The sequence below is a fragment of the Siphateles boraxobius genome, unplaced genomic scaffold (genome assembly GCF_051911475.1).
Source record: "Siphateles boraxobius isolate OS27281-9 unplaced genomic scaffold, OSU_SipBor_1 41, whole genome shotgun sequence".
Classification (NCBI taxonomy): domain Eukaryota; kingdom Metazoa; phylum Chordata; class Actinopteri; order Cypriniformes; family Leuciscidae; genus Siphateles; species Siphateles boraxobius.
In genome coordinates, this window is record NW_027509042.1 from 9,684,808 (window position 1) to 9,706,064 (window position 21,257).

The window sequence follows — 21,257 nt, forward strand, 5'->3', positions numbered from 1 at the left end:
CACGTAGCACAATACCACTTGAAGTTATTGACACTTTAGAGTGATAAAGAAACATGCATGAATGAATGTGTATAGTGTATAAAACGTTATTAAGTGAAATAAGACTTGTTCCTTGATCCTGCATACTGTTGCAACTTGTTTGTGAAGAGACCATAAAACTGATACTGATTCCGAGTCCATCTATCCACTGAAAAAGACAAAAGTTTGTTGTCAACATAAGCATGTGTCTGTGTCTGCATTTGTGAGTGCTTGTTTCTTAGCATGAGTCAGCTCAGCTTGTGGTGAGGCTTGCATCAGCAAAACTAGAACCCAAAAGCTGACAAAATATCAAAGAAAAGGGGAAGGGGAGGGGGGGAGGTGGGTGAAGTACAAAAACAGAAATAACTAGAGAATGACAAGGCCAGACGCAGGGCCAAGGGAGCAGCAGCCATTGGCGCTGCCGCTCCTCATTGTTGTCTGCAGTAATGTAGTCAATGGTGCAGTGAGACTGGCCCCGGGAACAAGCAGCAGACGGCCCTCCTCCACCAGCTGCTATTAATTAAACCCGCCAATCCTGCTGCAAAACACTCACAAAACAAACCTACCTACATTTTTGATACAACCCGTATATGTACAAATTCCGACACTAAACATCTAAAAGAGTTGTTGTCTAAATATGTTTATTTTCCTATCATTCCCAGAAAAATATGAAATCTTTCTCAATGTCACAATGTGTTTCTACGGCCATATCAGAGCTAGCATTGGTAGAATCCTTTATTTTTCACATCCCACAGTGACCAATTGAGGTTTAGTTAGCAGAAGTTTTACTGCAGACTCAGAATCCATTGCTGGCTTGATGCCACATGAGCCAATAATCACCCCTAATGAAAACTGTAGCTGTTTACTATATTGATTAAACGTTTCTATAACACGTATGATATTCTAAATAAGTTACTTTTGCCATTACAGTCACCAAAATCAAAATATTATAACATTTATATTCTATAAAATGCTGTTTAAAAATATTAGAAAAAATTTTTCCAGTCTTAAAGGGATAGTTCTAGCCTGGTTCTACCAGACTCTCGTACATTTCATTTGTACAGAGAGTCTGGCACCGCTCCATTGACAAGCGTTAACTTCCTTGTAGGCGGGTATTCTATTGAAGTCTAAAACTATTGGATCTGCCCAGAGTCACTCTATCTGCCATAACCAATCGCTGACGTGTGGTCGTGACATATGTCTTTTCCCGAACCCCGTGGGAGGATGGCCATAAACACAAAACTAAGCAAAGATTGTTCTTGCTCCGGCTTTAACTTCTTGATATTCGGCAGCGTTGCCACAACGGATCTTTCTTATTTTGAACTACATCTCAAAATAACGCACGAGTCGACATCAAAGTCATCGTTCTCAGCCACTCCCTCTGTTCGCTGATTGGCCCGGTAAAAAATTGATCGGAGAAAACCAAAGTCTACAGCGCAATCCCAGACGTAGTACTGAAGGAAAATGAAATTGAGCGGAAGTGCGTAGGAGGGCGGAGCCAGGCTAGGATAGTTCCCCCATAATTGAAAATTCTGTCATCATACCATGAATCACAAAAGAGAATATTCTGAACAATATTTTTTCCATATAAAACAATATTGGACACCATTAACTTTCACTGTATGGCCAATAAAAAGACATTTTGCAATCACCTTTTGTGTTGCACAGAAGAATGTCAGTCATACAGGATTGGAATAAGCGTTTGGTTGAAAGAAGAAAGACTTGTCCGATAAGAACAGTTGCTCATAGAGCAACATTTTTCAAGTTGGGTCAGGAAAGGGTAAATTAGTCTAGAAAATGGAGGACAGAACTGGCCATCTTGGATTAGCGTGCAGCAAAAGTATGTTTTCTTTTGAGGAAACACTTAATTCAAAACGGTATTTAATTTAAATTAACAACAAAAGATAACATCCTAATGCGTAAAATGCTACAAGCATTTACCAACTTCTTTAAACTTTGCAGAAAGTAGAGAACAAGGAGCAACCCTTGTCTGAAGGACGATTATGTCCAGCAGCAGGAGAGAGATTAAAATTCACCAGCAGCTATTTCTGCTCTGATTGAAGGAGCACTGAGACAAATGGTGAAACAGACTGAGAAATGAAGAGGAGAGATAATCTGGCATGCACAATTAAAGGAACAGTTCACCAAAAAAATTAAGTTCTGTCATCACATACCTAAATCATGATGTTTGAAACTTTTATGGTGTAATTTGTTTTCCATCAAGCAATACGATTTTTAAGAGAAACTTTAATGCAGCTCTTTTTCATACAAGAACAGTTCATGGTGAACATGGCTTTCAAGCTCAAACAAGGACCAAAAATGCATCATAAAATCATAATTGAAATAGGTTGTCATAATATACTAATAATACAAGTCTGTACAAAAAAAGAATAAAGTTGACGGTACAAGTATTTTTGCAGTGCCCATAGTAACAATTACCGGATATTTTCGGCACAAGCTGCGTCAAAGGTTTCTATTTACAGCGTGTTTTTACAAGCGTTGAGTATTGTGGCCAATCACAGTAATATCTGTTGAGTGCAGGAATGCAATGGCCAATCAGAGGTGCTAGTCAGTAAGTTCCACTGCTGAAAAAGCATGCTCACGAATTCTTTCATTATAAATCAACATAGTGCAAGCACAATGTAAATTTGAGATTTAATGTACAATTAAGACAGCTTTTTATTATTATAACAAGAATTTTCGTGAGAGTGTAGAATTCAGTGAGCTTGACAGCCTTATTATAAAGGAAGGGCTCTTCTCTTGCTTTGTTTATTACCCATTCATACTCTAAATACAACTTTAGTTTTGCTGCAAAGTACACTGTAAAGTTTCTGTATTGACAGATTTGTGATTTATCCGCTCGGCTCAAAGTTCAAACGGCAGCACAGTGCAAGCTTACTATAGCAGATGTGTCTACTCGCTGATCGGTCTCGGTCATGCAACCACTAAACAGCGCTGTGAGATCCAGTGAGAAGCGCTTGAATTCAGCGAAGAACACAAATGTCTCTGTGATTTATAAAATGGTTTAAAGCCTGATGAAACATCGCTGACAAACAGGAGAAACACTGTGCACAACGATATATTTAGAAGGCTTTTCAATCTACAAATCACAATCATTTACCGTGAATTTACAGTAGTAACACTATTGAACCATGGAATTGTGGCAGAAATGTAGGATATTCATATATCGAATTTTATTATATTATTAATGTAGACATGTATTAAATGTATTAAAAGAGTAATTAAAAACTTTAGACTAAATGTATTTATGCTACTGTTTTTCATTCAAATACCATAGAAACCATACTGTAACATTTTACCATGGTAGTGAGGTGCTATATGCTTGGTTTTAACTGGTTATCATGATCTAAATGTATGCTACTATGGAAGACTAATAGTTAATTTTAATAAAACAGTCAGAATATTTAAATTTTACCATACAAAAATGATTTTTTTTAAACAATTTTTACACGTTTTTGTTAATGAACATAAATTTACATCTGCATCCTAACTCAAGCTACTATTACTGTTAACTCAAGCTACTGTCAAATGTGCATTTCTAAAAGACAAAACATGTAATATTATTAACATTGCAGCCTGCACGGCAAACTGTGCTGAAGATACGTGCTATCAAAGTCAGGCAACACAAATGTGCTTCATGACATGAAACAATATCACCCGTTAGCACATGCAGAAACTAAGAAATATTTTTTCTATATTAAAGGACAAGTTCGGTATGTTACACTTAAAGCCCTGTTTTTGATAGTTTCTGATGAAATACAACGGTTAAGATTGAAATTTGGAAAAATGCTGCTGTCCCGAGAATTTTAGGTTTCTACAATCAATCATAAAACGCATTAAACTTTAGATTACAGAGACGTGAACCTCACCGATTGCTCTGGGGTGTTCACTGATATGCTCACACAAAAATCACTACAAAAGATACTTTCCAACAGGTTTTATCGTAGTTTTGTCCAATTCCATTGACTTAAGTCAGGACAAAAACTACGATAAAACCTACTGGAAAGCATCTTTTGCAACGATTTTTGTGTGAGCATATCAGTGAAAATGACCGGAAAGTGTAAAGAATTCAAAAACGTGAAGTGTTTGTCATGTTCTGACAATAAGGAGTAGTTTAAAACCACAATTAACAGCCTGGTTTTTACAACTTTCACTTAGGAGCAAAAAGATCTGCCTTTAAACTGAAAAAGGAATACAGATTTAATAAACAGGCTGAAATATGTCATTTTTCACTGATAACTTTTGAAGTGTTTTTTTGGCAAGTGCAGCTAAAATATGTAACAGGCATTTGTAATTTGTGTTCCAAGAAAAATAATAAATAATGGCAGAAATTTCATTTTTGGTTGAACTATTCACACTTGCACATATCAAATAAGCCTCACCTCGGGCCACGAATCTTTGAGGAGAACCTCTCGGCCAGTTTCTCTAGACTGCGAGAATACTCCAGTTGAATCTCGGCCTTGCGCCGAAAAAACTCCTGCAGGTCCTGCAGCAGCTGGATCCGAGCCTCTGATTGCTGCTCCAGGCACTTGAACTGCTCCACCAACTGATTACGGATCTCTGAGCAACAGAGTACACATAAACATATTAGTTTGACTCAGCACAAATCTCTATGTGTACATATACAAAAGTAGTTAGGTTCAGATGTTCTCTTCTCAAACTGGTTGAATGTATTTAATCCATTCAGCTACTGACCAAAGAATTTCATATTCCAGTCATTCTTGACTACTGGATACGAATACATTACATCATCCCAGTGTATATATCCATCCAATATAGATATGAAGGAACTACCACTTAATAGGACATTTTTATTCAAATTGGTAAAGGGAAATGGAGAAATTTCAAATATATTCAGAACACCAAGTCAGACCTGTGCTTTGTCCTTTAATAAAAAATGGATGAGACTGAATTCCACACTTGTTTTGTCATGATCTAAGCTTTAGGCCACAGCTGTACAGCTGTTCCTTATCAAACATCCACGTGAGGATACAAATTTTGAAGTAATCATCCCACAATCCACTTGTTGATTAGTGAGGTTTACTGGATTAACTAACAAGAGATTTGTTTTTGGATGATGGATGGATGGATGGATGGATAGGTGGCCATTTGCCTTCTCTGTGTTGTAGCACTGCTATTTAGATAAACTAATATTTAAAAACAGAGCCTGTTTTCACAGAAAAATCACTAACTTGCAGTTAATTGCAAATAAAGGTTTCCTGCCACAAACAGTGTGTTCTTGAACTGACAAGCTGTTCCCTTAGTCCTGAGAGAGAAAAGCGAGGATTATTCTAACACAACAGCAAAGTACTTGTAGGTTGTACAGTATGTCGTGTCCCTCAGGCAGCCAGTTTCTACAGTGTTAAAGCAAATTTCATTATTTCAGTTCCCCACACTAAGGTTAACAGAACAATTAGACAACAGAAAAAGTAGCTTGATGAAGTAAATCAAGCCTGACACAAAAGAAAGCTCACAATCAATCACAACTTAAGGTAGATAGCTTTACTGGAAATAAAATAAATCCACTGCAATATTGATCGACTCGAGTAAATCTCCTCGGGTCGAAAATTCTGATCTGCTGCTAACATGAAGCAACATCTCAGAGCTAACCCAGTCAAGCTGTTGAGAGCGTCAAATAACTGCATTCTGTGGACTTTTTTGCATACAACAACACTTCTGAGCTACAAATAGTACGTAGCCAGAGATTTATCATCATGTTAATTATTGTGACTTCAGCCCCAAAAGCATGGGTGCTTTTTAACTCAAATACCATTATTTTAGATATTCTTAAGTTATTGGAAAAACTTAGATCAAATTAACACAGAATCGCAAAAAGAAAATAGCAGTCTACGTGATTTTCACAAACACACTAAGTCATGGCGCGAGTATAGATTGTATTTTGTTATATCATGCAGCCCTAGCTACAAGAGAAGAATTAACAATTGAGTTCAACTGCAAAAACTTGTTGAAATGGGAGAGCGTTCTTTTTTTCCTGTGATATTGTGCTGGGTTGACCGAACCGCAGTGTAGCATTACAATTTTTGGTTAACCACTGAACCTGGCTTTTCCCTTTAGAAATGAGGGCTACTGCCTGCTGGCACTATTTGCAGTTAAAACCCATGTGGCCCCTATTTAGAGGTAGCTTATTGAAGAAGAAGAAAGCTGACGAATCCCTATTGGTTGATACCGTTCACTAAGACTCCCTGAAAACTTCAGTTTTTTCTGTTTTTCATTCTTTCTCTCTGCTTTTTCACAAACTCTTTTCTCGGCATGTATTCGTGTAACAAAACAAGAGAGCCTAGAGGAACACCCCAGAAACATCTGACACCGTTTCGCATGAATGGCAGGCAGGACTTTTTTGAAAATACTCTTGTAAAAGGAGCAGGTTTAAAAACCTGCAGTAGTGCGTGAGCCGAAAAATAGGTCACATAGTAAGTGAGCTTCTCACGGAGACCCTAAGCCATCACAGAATTATTCACAAGAAAGAGGATTCTAAGTGTGCTGCGATCACTCTGTGGCTTCACTTGATGTCTGGAACTCATAGCTGCTCTCAGAAGAGGAATGCTGTGAATTTTGGCCTGACGTCCCTTCGGCCCCTGTATAACACTGTGAACTGGTTACATTAGAAGCAAGGAATTACTTAACAAAAGGATTTCTCTGGAATACCCTCATCTAATGAGTCTGAACTCTGTCACAACCTCTGCCTGCAAATAGCCGAACGATTGTGTCACAAGATGGTCGACGTATCCCTGAATTACACTTAAAAAACAAACACACGAGTTGAGACCATCTGATTTCAATGAAAACAAATAGCCTGTCTCTCATATTAGCAAAACCGGACGACTACGCCATCTGAATAAATAGAGATGATGGATCCCTATTATAGAGTATATGAAAAGTAGGGTAAAGAGCCAAAAATACACAAAAGATCATCTAAGTACACAGGCAACAAGCTTAACCTTTAATTTAAAGGTTTTCTAACAGAAACTATCTATCAAGACACTATCTATTATCCTATATACTGTGCGTCATTGACTTCCCCTCCCCCCAAACCATTTCCATCTGAGCCGCGGGTCCACTTGTCTATGGGGGGACTTGAAATAGGGTGTTATAGAGATTTCCAGAAATGTTCTTTGTAATTAAAACTCACAAGACGTGCTCTCAGTAGGTGTTGGTCTAGAGCGGTTCTGTGGTTCTGCAGAGCACTGGTCGTCTGTACAAGTCTCTTAAGCTCAGAAAGGCTGTATTTATTTGATTCAAAAAATTGTAGAACAGTAATAAAAAATAACTGTTTTATTTCATTACTGAATTTTCAGCACCCATTCCTTCAGTCTTCAAAACATTCTAATATGGTGATTTTGTGCTCAAGAACCATTTCTTACTATTATCAGTGTTTAAAACAGTTGTGCTGCTTAATATTTTTGTGGAAACCCATGATTTTTTTTCAGGATTATTTTGTAATATTGTAAATGTCTTTACTGTCACTTTGACTTTTGATCAATTTAATGGATCCTTGCTGAATAAAAGTATTATTTAGTACACGGTAGTGTTGAGAGAAAAAAGCACCAAACTTGGCTAATTAATCAACTAAATGAATTAACTGATTGCATAACAATTTCTAGTAATGTTTTATAATTGTCTCATTTGTACAAGTATCTGGTCCGACGCTTCAGCTGAAGAGCAGTCAGCAATCTAGTTCAATAATAAAAATACCAAACAGCAGTCTGGAAAAATTAAGTACACCACTTAAAATTACAGGTAATTGTTCAGAAGTAGTTTGCATTTTCTCCCAGATTTGAGGAGTTATGTGATCCACAATCTTTCATAAAACACCCACCATTCACAGTTTGTTCAGTGTGTTCGTTTATTAAATATCATGTCTAATTTGAGCATGCTTTCAGCTGCCATCAAGACTGCAGTATTCTCATTTCTCAGCTTTGTTTAACTCAATTTACCATGCTTAACCCTACGGTGTTGCCACTCAGTCAGCAGTTTTTCTCCAAAAATTGGCACAGAAAATGTTAAAAAGGTCTACAGATTCCAACTGGGAACAATAAAATAGTTTGTTCCTCAGTTGTCTAAATAGCACAACAAGATTTTAGCGATTTCGGAAGAAAATGTGAGTGGTGTATTGTCATGCAAATACAAGGGTCCCACTCTGGATTAAAGGCAGTGCAATATGGACAAAAATAAATACTATCACGATTTTTTGTTTGATTTTAATCACAATTTTGAAACAATACTTCCTTACACACATACTTGTCTGTAAATTTTTTTGGAAGCCAGCTTTGCAGGCACCATACCTTTGCATAAATGTAACATGACAGCGTCGGTTATTTCTTTATGCTGATTTGAACAGATTTCGTATGTGGTGCAGTTTAAAAATGCCTGCATTCTGGATTTTTGTTCACCTGATTTGGAATGGGCAATTGTTTTTCTATGTAAGCGCGCTACATGGATGTCTTCAGTCTTCATGTGCACTCACGTCGCGTGTCTTTAGCAGCATCTCGTGTATGACATGGCGTTGTACGCAGCGCTCAAGCTAAAAGTTCAACTTTTAAAAAATGAGTCTCTAGACTTCTCCTGTTTTTAACCGGAGAAAAGCATTCTGTGTGAATGCCCCCTACTCTGTTTTGCTGCAACCATAATTTGACAGATCTTGCTCTATGATACATAACCCTCTCCTATATCCACAATAATACCAAACCACAGATGTTGATTTTTTTGGCCAAGTCCTTATCCTGCCCTGAATTCACCTAGCCTGTTTCTGTGCTTTCTTCCATGTGGTAACGGTAAAACCACACTGTTTTGCTCTAGATTTGCACCCTGCATTCAGATGGTACACTAGGGGGCTGGTGGAGAAATCATGCTCTCACATTGCAATTTTTTTACGATCTCGATTAATCACACAGCCCTGCTATGGATGGTTGCCAGGGCGTTGCAATGCAGTTGTTAAATATTCTAAATATTGGACCTTGCGGAACTTGCAAAGCAGTTTCTAGGGTGTTATGGGTGGTTGCTAGCATCCAGAAGACCCTAGAAACCACTTAAAGTCAAAAGAGTCCACCCACAATAATGATATGATATTCTGGTCCCTAAATATGGTTCGGATTCCTTCTAGAATGTAAGTCTATGATGTTTTTCCAGCAGCAGCAGCACAATCTCAAAACAGTCAAGAAAGGCCAAGTCCTGATGTGCTGGTGACACAATGAGAAACTTTCTCAATTATAGCATCATCTCACAAAACCCTCGCAGTCTCAACAAGTACTTCTTGTTGGAAATACTTCCATGCGCCATTTGCACAAGAGTTCATTCAATTCACCTTTTTACAATGGTGAATTGGAGACTCAGGCCCTTTTCATGCAAAATAAATCAATACCAAATGGTTCCACCACGTAATAAGCACTTAGAGTTTTACTGCAACACAATACCAGTGACGTGGTCTTTATATGACACTGAAAGCTCTCCGTTCTGTGGTCTTTGCATACAATGCATTTATTTTCTCAGACAAGCCTGTCTTTGAGTCTTCTCCACCTTCTAACCCTCACTGCCTCCAAATCACTAGTGGATTGTGTATTATTAGATTTGATTAAAGATAGTCTATCTTTTTATTGTGGATGCTACTCATCCATATATCTCTCAGTCTCTCGCTCATTACACACAGTGATTATCCTCTTTAGATACACAGTGACTCAGATGCTGCTGTGTCAATGAGACACTCTCTGTGCTGTAAAAGGGCAAACACATGCCATGGACAAAGTAAGGAGTGAAATCTAATCAGAGGAAATATATCAGTAGCAGATAAGAAAGATTGTTTTTTAGTGATTGTCTGTTCGTCACTGTATTCTAAATAGCATGTGAAGGCATGATTCATTTGTACACTACTACAGCATTATGAATAAATGTTCATCTTCGGAACGCAAATAAAGTTATTTTAACAAAATCTGAGTCAGTTCTGTTCCCTCCATTGACAGCTACGCAACTACCACTTTGAAGCTTCAAAAAGTTCATAAAGAGATTGTAAAACTAATCCATATGTATTGAGTAGTTTCTGAAGAGACACAAACACTTTTTATGATGAACAGATTGAGTTTATGCGAACATGAACAAAAGCTCAACCGAACCTGCTTGATGCGCGAGAACAAACCACATTGGTTCTTACGGAAGTGCAAACACGCTGCGTAACACAAGAATGAACAACATTGGTTCTTCCTGAAGTTCAAACGTGCTGCGTAACACGATAATGAACCTCTTTGGTTCTTGCTGAAGCTCAAACGTGCTGCGTAACACGAGAATGAACCTCACTGGTTCTTACTGAAGCTCAAACGTGCTGCGTAACACGAGAATGAACCTCACTGGTTCTTACTGAAGCTCAAACGTGCTGCGTAACACATAAGAATGAAACTCATTGGTTCTTGCGGAAGCTCAAACGTGCTGCGTAACCCTTACGAAAAAGAAGTATACTTCAAGTTAATTTTATGAAGTATACTTAGGCAATGTTCAAGTATATTTTAAGTATAATTATGTATTAAGATAACTAATGTCAATATGTACTAGTAGTAAACTTGTAATTGTACTATTTTAATACTGCTTGGGACTAAATTGGCCCACTTTTAGTATATAAAAGTATATGTTTAAGTGTACTATAATTGTAACATTAGTAAACTTTAAGTGCACAACTAATTCATAATTACGTTTCTCATTTGTACTGCAAGTGAACTTATGGGTATACTAGTAGTTTACTATTTTAATACTTGTAGCAAATTTTTAGTTTATGAAAGTACACTTTGAAGTATACTCTCAGTAAACTACTAGCAGTTTTATACTACAAGTTTTCTTTAAGTGAACTTAACATCATACTTGTAGTTTCCTAATTATAATCTTTTTTGTTCTTTTAGTGTACTCTCAGTAAACTACTAGTTTAGTAGTTTTATACTGCAAGTATACTTGCACGGTTTCTTTAAGTGTACTCTCAGTAATCTACTAGTTTAGTAGTTTTATACTACAAGTTTGCTTTAAATGAATTCAACATTATACTTATAGTTTACTATTTATATATTATTTTTGCACTTGCAGTGGGCCTATTCTACTATGTTAAAATATTATTTTTTATACTTGAAAAATACCTTTAACTTTATTTTTAAAAACATTTTATTAGCTTCATGCATCCTTTTTTAACAGCACTTAAGAGAAGACTCTTTTTTAACAGGCGAGACTTGTTGAGACTTGTTGAGACTTGTTGGCAAGTTTCATAAGGCAACATTTTAAACAAAAAAGTTGAAAAAAAATCTCATTTTTGTCAAAGACTACGCCTTGATCAGATTCAGAACGTTGATCAAAACACAGATGGAGTAGATCTAGTCCAACAACCCCAAAGCTTAACAGTCGTTTTCTCTTTGTGTGTAACTCTTTGTGTGTTTATTTAATTTGGAAACATTAAGCAGTTTTGATTTACTAGCTGTTTAATATTTGAAGGTCACATTATTTTACATTTGCGTGAACTTCTATCACTTGTTTCAGCTTCTTCTTCTCCTGTATAAAATGTAGACTGAAAGTATGCTTTCTTATTTTTAGTTGAAAAGAAGTATACTAATAGAACACTTAAATAAACGTATTTTTCGTAAGGGAATATTATTATCGCTGTGTACAAGATCAGGTTAAGTTCCATGCTTATTTTATTTACTCTATAAGCTATTCCACCTGAAAGCTTGTTACTATATAAACTTGAACATGTTAGTTTATAAGACAGTGTGTAATATTATGTTTTTTAAAAAAGTATTTAATAAGCTACTCAATCAAAATAGTAAACACAAGTACAAGCCAAGAATACTTAGAATACTTAATTATACTTTTAAGTATATCTCGATCAACAAGTAAAGGCCAAATATACTTAGACTTTTCTGTCAGTATAAGTCAAGTATACTTAAGTGCAATTTGAAATATATTTCTGAGAAGTACATAAAAAGTAGACTTAAAAGAAGTACACTAATAGCACACTTGAATAAACTTCTTTTTCGTAAGGGAACACACGAGAATGAATGATCATTGGTTCTTGCGGAAGCTCAAACGTGCTGCATAACACACGAGAATGAACCTCATTGGTTTTTGTAGAAGCTCAAACATGCTGCTTAAAACGCAAGAATGAACCTCATTTGTTTCTCGCACGTCAAGCAAGCATTCTTGGGCTTCCGTTTACCACAACTGATGTGTGCGTTGATGAATGTTTTTATGTGAATAAAAGCCTAAATGAAATCTGTTCAGTGTAAAGCAATTTCATCTTTTCAGAAAATTTGGACTAAACCGCTCAAATCATTTGGATTAGTTTTATGATCTCTATGAACGTCTTGAAGCGTCAAAGTGGTAGTTGCGTAGCTATCAATGGATGGACATTAATTGCTCAGATTTTATAAAAAATATTTTCATTTCTGTTCCGAGGATGAACAAAAGTTTTACGGGTTTGGAATGACATGATGGCATTATAAATGACATTATTTTGGAATGGGAAAACTGTGTTGTGTGGGAAATGGCACTTGCCCGTTAAAGTTGTGTTCGTTATTATAGCAAGCAACAATTAGGCTTCCGTTGCATTTTCTTTCAGAATTTTCACTGGACAGTAGAAAAGTAAAAATAAAATTTTATTTAATTTGAAATTAAGAGATAAATGCCCACTCTCTGCCAGCCCACCCTTCTACATCTGCCAAGAACCGGGCCTACCTTTCAATCCTGAATAGGGGTGTCACGATTCTCCAAATCCCCGATTCGATTACATTTTAGATTCTAAGGTCACGGTTCAATTCGATTCCCGATTTTTACTTTTTTACTTTTTTTAAGCACAGGTTGCGGTTGCTCCTAAAAAGCTGACATCAGTTCATCGCGACCTCACACATCACTGTTATTATCAATGAAGCTGACTGCACAATGAATCTTTCATAATATATAGTAGGGCTGGACAACAATTCAATATCAATATATATCGCGATATTTTTTTTTTCTGATAACGGTGATATGATTTTTAAAAACATTTTCGATATTTCAATATACATACCAGCATTTGTCACTGACCGACGTTAGGCGCGCAGCCGTCAGAAAGAGCAGAACACAATTGGGTACTTTCCTGATGACGTACACCACAGACACGCAGCCACTGCTCAGATCAGCGGATCTCCAACGCGGCAAGTTTCAGCCACAGAATGAGCGCCCCTGACCGCAATGCAAATGTGACTGAACGAGCTTCCACAAGTGAGGAGAAAGCAGACGAAATAGTTGATAAGAGAGGAAAGACTAATTCAGTGGTATAAATTCAGTGGTGTTTCGATGTTTCAGCGTGCTGCAAAATGTGCCGGAGTGTGACTACCGAGTCCGACTAGCAGCGGGAACACATCAAACGAGGATCAGGAGATAGACTGTGCCGATGCGCGCGTCCGCGGCCAGGAACGTCGCGTCCACACTCTAAAAATAGCTCACCGAAAGTTCTAATGAGCAGGTATCGCTCCCTGTGAATGTCCTGACGCGCTCACACACACGCACACGACGCGCAGAATCCAGTTCTCTTTCTTTAGCGCTTGAATAATAACACACACATTTATGCCAAAATGTCCGTTTTGTCAATTGGATCCTCACAAGAACAGTCTAAATGAGTTAAATAAAATCTTAAATGAAAGTTAAGAGTAGCCTAAATGAGAAAATTAAATGCGTAAGATCCTCTCATCAGCGACAGATCTTAAAGGGACAGCAGCCAATTCTGTCTGCCAGTTAAGTTAACCAAAGAACAAAGGGGAACAGAGCAAATTACTCACTGATCTTGTCTAAAGAACGTGTGTAGCTTTAATAAGGATTAATCTATATTTAACTAATAATTTATGCAGTTCAGACTATTTGATAACCTTATTCAATTTCTGTATATTTCAGTTTTATTTACACACAAAACATTAATGGTGAACATTTTTGACTTTATAAAATGATTATCTCAAGTCTTGAAAAAAGTAAGACATATTTTTGTTATACATAGTTTAGTAGCCTACTTTTATTTTTGGCAGAATTTATCATTATAATCAACTTAATTATTTCCTGGATTTTGTAACACCATAGTCCCTAAATTTATGTAAATGCAGGGGAATGGGATTTAAATCGGAAAAAAATTCCCCCATTTTGTGCACCAAATGTTGCACAAATGTTATGGCAAATGTAAATTTAAAAACAGAAATGCATTGCCATTTTACATATTACATTGTCATTTTGCATATTACATTTCAAACTGAATATTGCTACCCATATGCTTTCATAGTCTTGTAGCAGGTATTGAGAAGAGAATATTATTGTTATGATGGGTTATTTCATTGCTTCATGTAGTTTGTTATGGTGCAGTAGCGAAAGACTCCAGCAGATTTCATAGACTTGGCAAATTCATTTTTCAGAAGATTGTAGGAACAGACATCTGTTATGGGCGTTCTTGGCAGTTTTTCTGAGGCTTTTATATTGTTCATATCGATATCGTTTATCGTATCGACCGAAATTAAGAAATATATCGTGATATAAAATTTGGCCATATCGTCCAGCCCTAATATATAGCTACACTTTGTTCGTTATAATTAGAGGATTTGCCAGCATGCAGAATTCAGCACTGAACAAAAAGTCAGTTTTGAGCGGTGAGGAGAGTCTATCTTAAATGCTTCTGATTGGCCATTGCGTTCAAGAAATCAACACATATGTCTGTGATTGGCTAAATCGCTCAACACCGCAAACATGTTATAAATAGAAACTCTGGCCTGTAAATAGTTTCTATTTTGTTTTAGTTGTTCTTGTTGCTTTTATGCAACAGATAAATAAAAATGTATTAGTTTTTATATGTTTTATTCATAGATATTTCTAGCTTACGGGAGTCCCGCAAATCTTTTATTCTCCCGCACACACAGAGTGAGTGCATTACCGCCCCCGCCCGCACTCGGCCATCAATTCTAGTCCCGCGCCGCACTCTATTGCGTTGGGAGTGCACGTCTCTAGATCAAGGGCCCGGCCCGAGGATAGTGACGGGAAATATCGGCTAGAGTCGGGCCAAGTTCGGGCTCGGGCATAGAATCTAAGTTAGAGGAATCACAGCCTTTCAACACGTGTGTTTTTTTTTCCCGCGCCGTGATGAGTCATTCATGAACGATCCGTTCATTGCCTCTGTCACGCGACAAATGAACAAAAGACTCGGAAGGTAAAGTAATTATTAATGTTCCCTGTAAATTATTTTTGACTGCATTATAATGATTTCTTAATTCAGAATATGATCAAGATTGCGTAGCTGGATGTGTTCCGGGAATTTGCCTGTTAAAAGTATAACATTTAAAGCCCCTGAAATGAACGAAATGACTAGAAGAAAAGATTAGGCCTAGTTAATTTTGATGAACGAGATCGAACAAGAGAGTCAGTAAAATGATCCGAACTTCCCATCACGGGCGTGACATTGGGGGCGTGGCAGCATCGACGATTACATTTTTGAATTCGAAGTTCGAGATTGTGACTTAATTTCGGTCGATTTGGATTTAAAATCGAAATCGTGACACCCCTAATCCTGAATATCCGCTTAAATACCATAGCATTACCATGGATACCATAGCATTACGGCTACAGCAATACCGCATGACCAAAAAATCCACAGTACCAGCACATCATCATTTGTCCTTAAAAGTGTTCTCTGAGGATAATATCGTCGAGACCCTTAGACCACATTACAAAGGGCACAGTCCATTTAAATAATTAATTTAACCAGGCACCTTGGAAAAACTGTGTAATCCATATTATTCAGCAATTATTCATCACACAGTATGCATACAACTTGTAGCAAATAGTAGCTAAATCAGCATATTTTCCAATCACTGCTCACTGCTTAGCAATAAGAGCCCAACCACAAGATGAATGAGTGGGCATGAATTAAGCAGGGGTCATTGCTGGACAATATTTAAATCTTTGACAGTGTTTTTCCCCTCTCCCTCCACCTTTCAGTAGCCCTTTTCTTCAGCCATCTGTAAAGCAAGTCCACTGCAGTAGTTTTGCAGAGTTCACACCGAAGACATAACACACGCCGCAGGCAATTAACTTCAAACTGAATATGATAAAGCCCCCCATCGGTTCTATTAACGACCATTCATAATGACAGCAAATCTGACCTTTTGAGCCCATTAGTTACCTGATTAACCCAATATAAGAAAAGGTGAGAACAGACATAGGGTGCGAGATATGGACCTTTCTTGTGTAAAAGGTCCAGCACTCCAGAAAACAGAACTAGGGGTGACATTTGAGCTTTAAACTATCTTCCTAAATGTAACAGAATTTGCAGTCCATCATCAGCCCAACAGAACTCTTAGAGTCATTTTAAAAGGCCACAGATTTATGCTTATGTTTATAATGGACTGATATACATTATATTCAGCTGTCATGATGGCATTTATATGATGCCATTTCCCCATAATGCCTCAAAAGTGGCATCATTCTTCAGAGCGAATAACCTTTGATGTGTGGTTACATAAGGGCAGACAGCTAGATCATAACTATACAGCTATCATGGAGTACAGTGCAACAAAGCTATTACGATTTGCTTTTTATTCACTATCATAATCAGAGCATCAAAAAATTCAAAAAATACAGGTCAAAAAATCTGAGGTCGGTAAGATTTTTTTTTTTTTTAAAGAAGACCCTTATGCTCAACAAGGCTGCATGTATTTGATCAAAAACACAGTAAAAATTCTAATATTGTGAAATGGTATTACAATTTAAATGAAGTGTTTCTATTTTAATAATAGTAGTATTAGCAAAGCTGAATTTTAAGCATCTATTACTAAAGTTTTCAGAGTCACGTGATCCTTCAGAAATCAATGATTAAGCTGATTTGTTGCTCACAAACCATTTCTTCTTATTATCAAATCAATGTTGAAAACAGTCTTCATGTTTAATATTTCTAATTTTCATGACCGATAAATGACTGATGTTAAAATTCTATACTATTTTGTCTAAATAAATCAAACAATGTTTAAATAAATCAAACAACGTTTAAATAAATCAAACAATAAATCAAACAATAAATAATTTTTTATATATATATATATATATATATTGCATTTGCTATAGGTAAAATTAGGCATCACACCATTATAAAGCTTAACTTTAAGTGAGCAATAGAAGATGCCAAACACAATTTAAATGTAAAAAAAGTGTTGCGATTATTTAAAAATTGCAACATCGAAACACACATACACACTTAGTCATTCACCCAAGAACATATTTCCTAATCATAGCAGAATAGTCTCTGCCAATCTTTAGATTGCCTAGCCTATTCACAACATGAACTTGTGCAAATGTCTTTCTAACTCCACATGGAAAGTCTATTCAACATCTGCACTACATGGCTGAACGCCTCAGACATCAATTAACTGAAATTGGGTACAGAAGACAATACAAAATCACTGTCCAGGAAGAAGATAATGCAATTCTGTCCTTTTCTTCAAGCAGACATATCCAAAACACACACACACTAAATTCATGAAAGCACACAGAAACACCACCATCCAGCTTCCCATCTATTTAACGCATTGATTTCTCCTCCCTAGATGAAGTATACCATCAGCATCCTGTGTCTATGTTATATGATCTGGCGTCTTTAGAGAATTCGAGACGTGTCCCTTTTAGAGCCGTGCCTTCAATCACAGCTGTCTCCATGCCAGTCCCACTCACACAGAAAAATGACTGTACACTGTCTCTACGGCAACGCATGGGTATTCTCCCGGGAAAAGGTCTGAGGAGGGATGGAGGGCGCCGAGATGTTGACACGTGCACATTTACACAAGGCAACATGACAAGACAATCATCTGACCTCTTTTGTTGCTGGCTACCTCTTGTGTGGCACCAATTTTTAAAATGTATTCCCTGGCTGTACAAAATGTCAAAATTGCAGTGCTCATTTGCAATTATGTCAGTTGCTGGTTAAGAGCATCTGGGTAAAGACAAAGACCTTTAACACCATTGGCGGTCAACACAAATCCAGATCTTTTTATGTAAGATAAAGCTATAAAGTAACAGAATCAGAAAATGTATTATTCAGTTAAACTTTAACAAACAGGTATAAGCTGCTTCCTCTAATAAATGATTTTAAAGCACGATAACAGTAAACCAAGACACATTATAAATACTGGTATTTATCACTCACGTCAATCAAATTCACATTCTTATTTGTTTTTTTGGAGATGCCAAATAACAACGCCTGGACGATGATAAAAGATAGCATGGGGAAAATTAGAATTTTACTATGGCCCTAGTGACCAGAAATGTCTCAATAGATTATTTTAATAGGCTACTGTATAGTTTATTTATATTTACTAACATCTTGCGCCAGCTCAAACCCTCTATTGGCGTTAAAAAACTACAGTCAGGATTTACTTAAAGACAAGCAGTGAAAAAAACTGCGCTGAAAAGGCGTCGACTTCAGACGCAAAATTTATGGGAGGACAGTATTTAAAAGAATCAATCGATAGTCAATCTACTGTTATTTGCGCAATTATTTACTGCCCAAAAAGCATGTCTTAAACCAGACGCTAGTGATGTATGTCTCGAGACCGGTCTTGGTCTCGAGACCTGTCTCCCTGTTCTAATCCGCACTCACATAGTTTTTTTTCTCATCAAAACCCATTATGTTCATCAGTGGTTGTATATCAAGCAGGGACACGTTTGTGTGCATTACGTTTTGTGATTTCACCAGAACGAATAGAGAGTATCCGCAACGGATTGAAGCGCGCGTCCGAGTGAAGACAGTGCGGTGTGCGCGAGCCACACGAGAAAATGCCGTATCCGCGGCCGCGCCATTGATCGCAGCGGCAACGAGCACTTTGATCACTTGATTTCAAAAACACAAATCATGTACAGTTTTTGATGTATTAATATTTAGTATTTGTATTTTGCATTTGTTTAGATGAATTTGTGTCTTTGATATCTGTGTGTGTGTGTGTTGTTTGATTACAGTATTTAAGATGGTGTTAGACTAAATAAATGGTCTTTTAAATATCATCTGCATATCTCCATTCTGTTGACTAAACATTAGGCCTGATCCAAGTTTATAATTGTGTATCTTTAATTTGATGTTACGATTTCATCTACACATTAAAGCTATGGTATACGATTTCAAAGATTGTTCATTATTAATATCCTCGTTTAGATGCTGGTTATTGTTATATAGTACAATCCTAACAATATGAATAGAAAAAAGAATGAAAAAAATCCATTCACTCTATTGGCTGTACAGCCGCAGAGAAGTTGACCAATGTAAGCTGTCCGGCCGGACAGCTTACATTGGTCAACTGCTCTCATCCAATTACCAGCTCCACTTGAAACTCCGCCTGGCGCTCGCGTCTCCACCGCACCCGCCCCCGCCCCCCTCCTGCGACATGAAATTGCATGCGTAAGAAGCTGACAGTCTATGGTAGCTAGCTATGTAGCATATCAGCAATTAATTAAAAAAAAAAGACAGCAGCAAGCGTCCCCTCCTTGCCCCTGCAGTAAAGTTAGGACGAAAGAGAAAGTCATTAGAGGAACGAGCAGAGATAAAAAAAAAAATGTGAAGAACGCCGAACTTTGAGTAGGATAAATATAGGGTCCACCATTGAACGTTGGAGGAAGCTTCAGAAAGATCTGGGACTGAAGACCGACGCTGACACGGCTGACTTTTTGTTGGGCAGGTAAACATTTATTTATACTTTTATGGTGTGACGTGTTACATAAATAGCTTTTTACCAGTTTGACAACTTGCTCCTGCTGCCGGTCGGCATTGGAATGTTAGCCGTTTAGCATCACCTATCACGGGTCAAAGTAATTATATTTCTTGAAGTCCTTGAATATATTTCAGTAGGCCTAGCGGGTTTCTGTTCGAGCCGAAATTTGAACAAGATGCGCTGTGTGCTGCAATAACAATTACTGAAAACCTTAGCAATACTAGTAGTATTATACTAATGGTGGTGGGGAGTTTAGAACATTTCATGTGTTGCTAATCTTGCGTTGAAGTGAACTCAAACGTGACATTGAATTGTTGATGAAGCAACTAAGTTCAAGTGTCTAAAGGCAATTTTACATATGATGCGTGTCCGATGTTTACTACCGGTGATCACAGCTTGACTGAGTGACGTTATTCAATTCGTTTCCCGCTGGGAGGGATCAGGTAGCACAGAGGGGAGGGGAGGGATGTGTGTGTGGAGGGGCGGGATGAGTTTTTTAAAACTTACCTAACGTCTCAGGCTTTCTTGACCGATTTTTAACATCGTATACTATAGCTTTAAGTATAATTTCAATTGGTTAGATATTTCTCATTCTTTAGACAGTTGTTGGAGGAGCAAGATGGTGTTGGAGGTGTTTGATGTTTTGTTAGATGAACCAGTCAGTACCAGTCATGTCAGTCCTCAACAGTACACAAAAGTTAACGGAGTCTCAATCCTCTTATAGTGCAGTAACAGCCGTCATGCAATTGCTACACATAGTTGATCTCAACCAGTCTGCAAAAACATTTACAGTGAGCTCACGGTCACACACATGACATGGTCTGTCTCTGTATTGTTCTGCCTGTGTAGCTGAAGTAATACCGTCTAATATGTATTGAATGTAAACTGCGGCTGAACCCTAGTATGCTGCTGTTCTCGAATTCATACAAGTTATTGCTTAGCTTCAACACTAGTCTGTTTTTTTTTCCCTCCGGTCTCGACTTGGTCTCGGTCTTGGTCTCGACTTGGTCTGTCTTGGTCTTGGTCTTGGTCTTGTCTTGGTCTCGATACCCTCTGGTCTTGGTAGTGTCTTTGTCTCGGTTTAGGCGGTCTTGACTACAAGTCTACCAGACGCTAATTTTCCCTGCTCTTGGTAGATTACGTTGGTCATTATGGAAATAATCCGGCTGCGTTGGTGTTGTTTAATTTGTGCATCGTCAGTAGATCAAGCGCAGAACTTTCCAATCCCATCTGCATTTTTTGGAATTGCACTCTCAAGCTAATTTGCCCACGTTTAGTAAATCTGGCCCTAAAACTATTATAAATATATCATAAAAATATAATACAAAAGAAATACATCAAATTATGCAAATGAACACATGGACTGGTTGCTAACCTTACCCTCTACCTCAATTCATTAGAAAAACTACAACCCAGCTAGGGTATGTCCCTTTTTGACCCAGTGCTGGGTGGCCAAAAATGACCCAAATTGGGTTGTTT

At 37.4% G+C, this 21,257-nt stretch overlaps 1 protein-coding gene across 3 annotated transcripts in view; it reads right to left on the reverse strand.

Moving 5' to 3' along the window:
- srgap3 (SLIT-ROBO Rho GTPase activating protein 3) overlaps positions 1 to 21,257 on the reverse strand; it is a 100,999-nt gene that overhangs the window by 65,559 nt on the left and 14,183 nt on the right. For all 3 annotated transcript variants that reach the window (XR_013192971.1, XM_077198172.1, XM_077198173.1), the window contains exon 2: positions 4,422 to 4,599. Coding sequence is in view for 2 of the 3 variants with exons in the window: in XM_077198172.1 (XP_077054287.1) it covers positions 4,422 to 4,599 (178 nt within the window). In the remaining variant the exon portion in view is untranslated. The remainder of the gene's footprint in view (positions 1 to 4,421; positions 4,600 to 21,257) is intronic.